At 46.4% G+C, this 7,303-nt stretch overlaps 1 protein-coding gene across 1 annotated transcript in view; it reads left to right on the plus strand.

Moving 5' to 3' along the window:
• Commd7 (COMM domain containing 7) overlaps window positions 1–6,965 on the plus strand; it is a 10,956-nt gene extending 3,991 nt beyond the window's left edge. The window contains exons 2-6 of the mRNA XM_050151065.1: window positions 305–407; window positions 5,392–5,448; window positions 5,531–5,568; window positions 6,057–6,147; window positions 6,739–6,965. Of these exons, the coding sequence (XP_050007022.1) occupies window positions 305–407; window positions 5,392–5,448; window positions 5,531–5,568; window positions 6,057–6,147; window positions 6,739–6,950 (501 nt within the window). The 3' untranslated portion in view covers window positions 6,951–6,965. The remainder of the gene's footprint in view (window positions 1–304; window positions 408–5,391; window positions 5,449–5,530; window positions 5,569–6,056; window positions 6,148–6,738) is intronic.
• Window positions 6,966–7,303: the final 338 nt, after the last annotated feature.

A 7,303-nucleotide genomic window follows, 5' to 3' on the forward strand; every position in this document is an offset into this window, starting at 1 on the left:
CCTTTAATCCCAGCACTCGGGAGGCAGAGGCAGGCGGATCTCTGTGAGTTCGAGACCAGCCTGGTCTACAGTGCTAGTTCCAGGACAGGCTCCAAAGCCACAGAGAAACCCTGTCTCGAAAAACCAAAAAAAAAAAAAAGGACCTGGGTTCAGTTCCCAGAACCCACGTGGCAGCTCACAGTCCTCTGTAATTCTTGTTTCATGGATCCCGTGAAACATGCGTGCAGGCAGAATACTCATGTACATAAATAAAGCAAATCTTTTTAAAAGGTAAGGAAAGGTCTGTGTTGTCCCCTCTCTGCAGGTGGAACGCTTTCTGGCTCAGCTCTCTGAATTTGCCACTACTAATCAGATCAGTCTTGGCCCCCTCAAAAGCATCATGAAAAGCCTCCTTCTGGTTCCGAATGGTGAGTTGACTCTCAGCAGCTCCAAAAAGACAACACTGCTACATGAGCCTTCCTTTAGTTGGGGAGACGTCCAAGCAGCACCCAGTAAAAGCCAGACATGGCAGGGCACACAGAATCTGGGTAAGGAGGTAAATGTCACAGCTCTCCATGGTCTGCATCTGTGGACTCAAGCAACCATCCAAGGATCAAAAACATTTTTAAAGTTAGGAGAGACAGCATAAGCCTTAAACATTTTTAAAAATCATGGCTGTATGCAACATGGACAGACAGCTTTTGTTCATTCTTCTCAAAGTGGTATAACTAGCATTATATGTATGTACGATGTGTTAGGGGGTGTAAGGGACTGAGAGGTACAGTGATTATATGCCAATATTGTACATTTTATCTGAGGGATTGGTAGTATTCTAAGAAGCCTGTGAACCCAGGTACAGCTTGCTGACACAGCAGAGAGGCCATGAAAGCTCATGCTGAGTCTGCATTCTGGGTTCAGAAACTGAAGGACAGGGTTCTCCAGTGTCATTGAATCTCTGTCTCTGTCTGTCTGTCTGAGAACAGAGTCTCACTATGTAGCCCTGACAGTCTTGAAATTTGCTATGTAGAGAATGGTCTCCAGCTCAGAGAGAGCCTCCTGCCTCTGTCTTTGGGATCAGATGTATGCCCTACCATAACTGGTTCTTTTCGTTTTGTGGTGTGATACTAGAACTAGAATCCAGGGTCTCCCCCATGCTAAGAGCTCTTCTCCAACCCCTATCCCATAATACTTTTTGTTTGCTTGCTTGCTTATTTTGAGATAGTGTTTATGTAGCTTTGGCTGTCTTGGAGTTCCCTATGTAGATCAGGACAGCCTTAAACTCACAAAGATGCACCAGCCTCTATCTCCCGGGTGCTGTGATTAAAGGCATGCACCGCCATGTGTAACGGTGTAATGAAATTTTTTTTTCTGAGACAGGGTTTCTCTGTGTAGCCCTGGATGTCATAGAACTGGCTCTATAGACCAAGCTAATTTTAAACTCACAGAAATCCCTCTGCCTCTGTCTCCCGAGTGCTGCAATTAAAGGTGTGTGCCTCCACTGCCCTGTGTAACAGTTTTATTAATGCATTTTTTCCTTTTTGTTTGTTACCATTATTTTTGCATGTTTCTCTATGTGCAGGTATGTGCCTATGTGAGAAGACCAGAGCCAACCACCTTGTTTTTTGAGAAGGGTCTATCACCGGCCTGAAACTCACCTGTTAGGGTAGTCTGCCTGGCCAGGTCCCAGTGCTGAAGTACAAGTGAGCATCGTCATTCCCAGCTTTATTAAGTGGTCTCTAGGGGTCCAACACAAGTCCCCACACTTAACCCAGGGCTTTATTGACTCACTATGCTATTTGGATTTTTTGTTTGTTTTTTTGAGACAGTGTTTCACTCTGTAGCTCAGGGTGGCTTTGAACTATCAACAGTCTTCCTGTCCCAGTGTTTCTGGGATCACAAAATATGAGCAGGACTTATATTCTGAGTGCCTTTTTTGTTCATGTCTCTAGAAATTAATTTTTATTGCATTTCATGGAAATATCAGTCTGATTTTTTTTTATTCATTCATTCATTTTTTTGGTTTTCTGAGACAGTTTCTCTTTGTAGCCCTGGCTGTCCTGGAACTTGCTCTGTAGAACAGGCTGGCCTCCAGCTCACAGAGATCCGCCTGCTTCTGCCTCCCAAGTGCTGGGATTATAGGCGTGTGTCACCACCCAGCTAGCCTATGATATTTTTATGATAAATTAAAAATAAAAATATAAAGACTGCTGGTGTGCCTCATGCCTGTAATTCCAACGCATGTGAGGCTGAGTCAGGAAGATCACAAGTTTGAAGCCAGCCTGTGCTACCTAATATTACTCTCTCTGTCTCTCTCTCATTACTCTAGCTCTCAAAACAAAGGCAGGAAAAAAAAAAAAAAAGAAAAGAAAACAGTCCACATCCTTCTGCCATTAAATTAGTTGACTAGTTGTAATGTGGCCTGTTATTGCTGAAAGGGAACTCACTTCCTGCTACCAAAAAGTCTTCCTGCACCACCAGCCCCAGCCTTGGCATCGGGGAACCAGTTTAGCTGCACTGGGTAAAGAGACTGTCAAGTCAAAGCACTGGAGAGGTCATTAGTGTTTTGCTTTTTGGTTTGTTTGTTTTTGAGACAAAGCCTTACTGTGTAGCCCTGCCTGTTCTGAATCTCACTGTGTAGAGCAGGCTGCTCTCAAACTCACAGAGATCCACCTGCCTCTGCCTTCTGAGTCCAGTTTCTTCTTTTGAGACAGGGTTTCAATCTGCAACACAGACTGGCATCTGACTAACAAGTCTCCTGCCTCAGCTACCTGAGTACTGGAATTACACCACACTAGCATATGAGTGGTTTGGTTTGGTATTTTGGATTTGTGAGATAGGGGCTTACTGTGTAGCCTTGACTGGTATAGAACTTGCAATGTAGTCCAGGCTAGCCTGAAACTTAGACCTGCCTTCCTCAGCATCCAGAATGCTGCAACTAAAGGCATGCACTACTATGCCTAGCATTTTATGTAGTTCTTAAACACATCCCACTGGAACAGCTACCAACCCTTCCCTGAGTTATTTCACTTCCCCTCACCGCTCTCCAAAATGTTTGTTTAAAGCAAGTAGCAGACAGCATTCTGGAATGCCCAGTTACCTATCTGTGAAAGATAAGCACGGACCACTGTCCTATCTGAAAGGAAATCTTGCAGCCTGTGCTCTTGGTTCCTCAGTATCTGCTGCATTGTGTTGCTTATGGCCATTGTTCTCCCACTCAGCAGGGTCCAGATAGGGCCCTAACCTGCTTTTATTTGGTTGCTTGGGGGTGGGGCCTTCAGTGCTCCTTGCTTGCTCACTGTGGAGTCCTTGGCCCAAGCTCTTCACATCTGATAATGGCCTTCCTGGGGATGAAATGGAGCTGAGGGGGCTCTTGGAGTTCACTGTTGGAAGGGTGGAGAAAGATGAGCTGACAATAAACAGCTCAGAGGCAGAGCACCCGGGTTCAGTCTCCAGCACCAGGGAAACAAGACAGAAGACAGACAGTTGAGTGGCGGCTGCCCTTCAGGGTTATCGCCAGTAGGGACCTAATTTAAGCTGCTGCTTGTCCCTAGAAGCTGTCTGGTCCCTAGAGGTGATCCAGTACTGATGTGTATTTTCTATTCAAAGTAATTTCCCATCCCTACTCCTCAACATGTTTTGTCTGTAGTCAGGTAGAATGAAAGAATGGTTCCCTTCAAACAGTGTTCACAGATAGTATGTTTCTCTCTCACACTCTGTATGTGTGTGTGATTTCATTCTTGTTCTTATTTTTGCTAAGAGAGAAAGAGCACACAAATTTTCCCATATCCCTAAGGCATGGGAGTGCTATTTTCCTACAAGCGACTGAAGTTGGCCTTTGGCCCCAGGACTGTCAACTTTTCCAGCTTTCCTCTGGTACATTGACCTTTTAGTACTCAATGTGGACTCCATGTTTCTTTTTATTTATTCTTCTTCCTCTTCTCCTCCTCCTCTTCTTTTTGTCTTCTTTTTGTTTTTGCTTTGTTTTCCCAGACAGGGTTTATCTATGTAGCCTTGGCTGTCCTGTCAAGCTCACAGAGATCTGCCTGCCTCTGCCGCCCTAGGTCTCCATGCTTCTTATACTATTGGTATGATCTGTTGCTCGGTGGAGTACAAGCCTCACTAGGGCAGACATTATTATCTGTGACTTTCTAATGTCTCCCAGTGTCTGACATGCTGCTGGCACCACAGCAGGTGTTCTGTCAGTGTATAGTGACCCACCACCTTGCTCTCTCCTGGGTCTCCCCAGGTGGATTCAGCTCGCCAGCCTTCAGGGTGAGTGATTCCAGCCTATGATTACTTCCCACCGTCTCCTACCTACTCTCCTTACCGGATGTTTCCACCAAGCCTTCCATACATAGGGCCAAGACTGTAGACCTGTCCCCTGACTACCTGACTGCAAGGCCATTTTTAAGTGTCACTGTCAAGGGTCCTTTCTAAAGTTTTGAGATTCATATAAGTCTTCTAAATGCAGTAGGGGGTGAGCCCTGTACAGATGAGGGGAAACTTCCCAGCAGAACTGTGAAGGCCAATACCCAGTGACAGCAACCTGCCTTGGAATCAACGTGGATAGATTCAGGAACACTGGCATGATGGCCACCACCTATAATCCCAACATTGACAAAGCTGAGGCAGGAGGATCGTCAGCAGTTAAGAGTGCCCTTGTGCTGGGCAGAGACAGATGGATCTCTATGAATTTGAGGCTAGCCTGGTCTACAGAGCAAGTTCCCAGACAGGCTCCAAAGCTGTTCATCTCAAAAAAACAAAAGAAGAGAGTCCTTGCCACTCTTCCAGAGGACCCAAGTTTGGTCCCAGTACCCGCAGCTCCAGAGAGACCAACTAAGCTGTCTTCAAACCCCACTCAGCTTTTGGTTTGGTTTGGTTTGGTTTTTGATTTTTTTTGGGGACAGGGTTTCTCTGTGGTTTTGGAGCCTGTCCTGGTGGTTTGGTTTTTGAGACTGAGTTTCTCTGTGTAGCCTTGACTTTCCTGGAACTCTCTCTGTGTACCAGAGTGGCCTCAAACTCAAAGATCCGCCCGCCTCTGCCTCCTGCCTGAGTGCTGGGATTAAAGACATGCGCCTCCATGCCTGGCTGCACTCCAGTTCTAACTAAACTTTGTTTCAGGTTGCTGTGCTCTAGCCAGGGCTGTAGCCTCGCTCATTCTTCCCTCCACCGACCTGTCTCAGACACAGCCTTTCCTGTTGTCTCTATCTCAGTCCAGCATCCCTGAGGGCGACTGACTCCACTGCAGTGACAGTGAAGAGGTTGTGCCCTGCCCCACAGTGGCTGCAGGGCCGCATTTTCTCCTGAAGTGTATAGCATTTGTCTTCTGTGGCACGTAGGTTGGGCCCACCTGATCCTTCCTACTGACCCATGCACTCATTTACACTTTCTGGTTTCTCCCCTGCCTGCAAGGTGCATTGAAGAAGGGCCTCACTGCCGAGCAGGTGCAGGCTGATCTCCTGACTCTAGGTAGGTTGCCAGAGGGGGGAGGGGGAGGTCTCCGAGTCTTTGAGCTCTTTGTTATGTTAATTATCCTTTCTGTTCCCTACAGGTCTCAGTGAGGAGAAAGCCACTTACTTTTCTGAAAAGGTATAATTCTGTTAATCAAGGTTAAGACCCTGGCTTTTATTTCGTGAAAGAAAAGGAAAGGAAAGGGGGAAAATGCAGAGCAAGACAAAACCATCCCATTCTCCCTCCAGTCAGCCTCACAGGAATGACACACCTGCTTAGGGCAAGCCCTGTTCTCTTTTCCTGTGGCTTGACCAAATATTAATGCCATTGTTGTTGCAATTGGATTAAATTTTGGGATGAAAAATTTTAACTGAATTTAGTGGTACACGCCTATAACCCCAGCACTGGGAGTGGGACTCAAGGCCAGCCTCAGCTGCGGAGCAATTTCAAGTCAGCTGGGCTTCAGAGCCTGCGTGTCCCGGATATGTGCGTGCCTGTAGGTAGACTCTGCCCTTGGCTCTGCTTTCTTCCCTCTTTGTTGAGTCCTGAGCACTGCTGTGCTTGGAGCAGAGGATAGGGACTGATGGTTCCCACTCTGATGACACTGGCCTTTGCTTTTCTTCCAGTGGAAGCAGAACGCCTCAACCCTTGCACAGTGGGCCATAGGTCAGACCCTGATGATTAACCAGCTGATTGATATGGAGTGGCGATTTGGAGGTAACTAGATGGATCCATGCCTGGTCACATGTTCAGCTGTGCTAGGCCTAAACTGCAGAGACTTTTGAGAGCCTGGGTGGGGAAGACTTGTTCTTTTTTTATTTTATTTTATTTATTTATATTTTATGTATGAGTGTTCTGCACATATGCCTGCAGACCAGAAGAGGGCATCAGATCCTATTATAGATGGCTGTGAGCCACCATGTAGATGCTGGGAATTGAACTCAGGACCTCTGGAAGAACAGCCAGTACTCTTAACCGCTGAGCCATCTCTCCAGCCCTCTTCCTTTTTAAAATTTATTTATTTATTTTATATGCATTGTTGTTTGGCCCACATGTATATTTGTGAGAAGGTGTCAGCTCTTGGAGTTACAGACAGTTGTAAACTGCCATGTGGGTGTGGGTCCTCTGGAAGAGCAGCATGTGCCATTTCACCAGCCCCCACAGATCTTGGGGGCAGCCAGCTGACTGCCTTCAGCCACCCCCATCCCTGGTGCTGGGTTCGCTCAGACATGGCTGCTCCAGATAGCCTGCTATAGTGAGCTCTTTAGAAGAAGTCAGCCACTTAGAGTTCTTTTCTTTGTGCCACAGTGACATCTGGAAGCAGTGAACTAGAGAAAGTGGGAAGCATATTTTTACAGGTAAGTCTTTGGGCGGTGGCCACGGGGAGGATTTCTTTTTTTTATATATATATATATTTCTTATTGTTTATTTACTTTATGTGCACTGGTGTGAAGGTGTCAGATCCCCTGGAACTGGATCTTCAGAGAGTTGTTAGCTGCCATGTGGGTGCTGGGAACTGAACCCCGGTCCTCTGGAAGAGCAGTCAGTGTTCTTAACCGCTGAGTCATCTCCCCAGCCCTCATGGGGAGGATTTCAACCTGGTTAAAAGTTATTAAAAGCTGAGCATGGTGGCACAGGCCTGGAATCTCCATACTCAGGAGGTTCAAACATCAAAAGTTCAAGGCCAGGGGCCTGGCGAGATGGCAGCTCATAACTGTCTGTAACTCCTGTTCCAGGGGATACAGCACTTTCACACAGACAAACATGCAGGCAAAACACCAATGCACATTAAATAAGTAAATAATTTTTTTAAAGGAAAAAGTTCAGAGCCAGTTTGTGCTTTATGAGGCCTTGCCTCATTTTTTTTTTTTTT

This window comes from Alexandromys fortis, unplaced genomic scaffold (genome assembly GCF_014885135.2).
Source record: "Alexandromys fortis isolate MF-2015 unplaced genomic scaffold, M_Fortis_MF-2015_v1.1 scaffold_27, whole genome shotgun sequence".
NCBI lineage: Eukaryota > Metazoa > Chordata > Mammalia > Rodentia > Cricetidae > Alexandromys > Alexandromys fortis.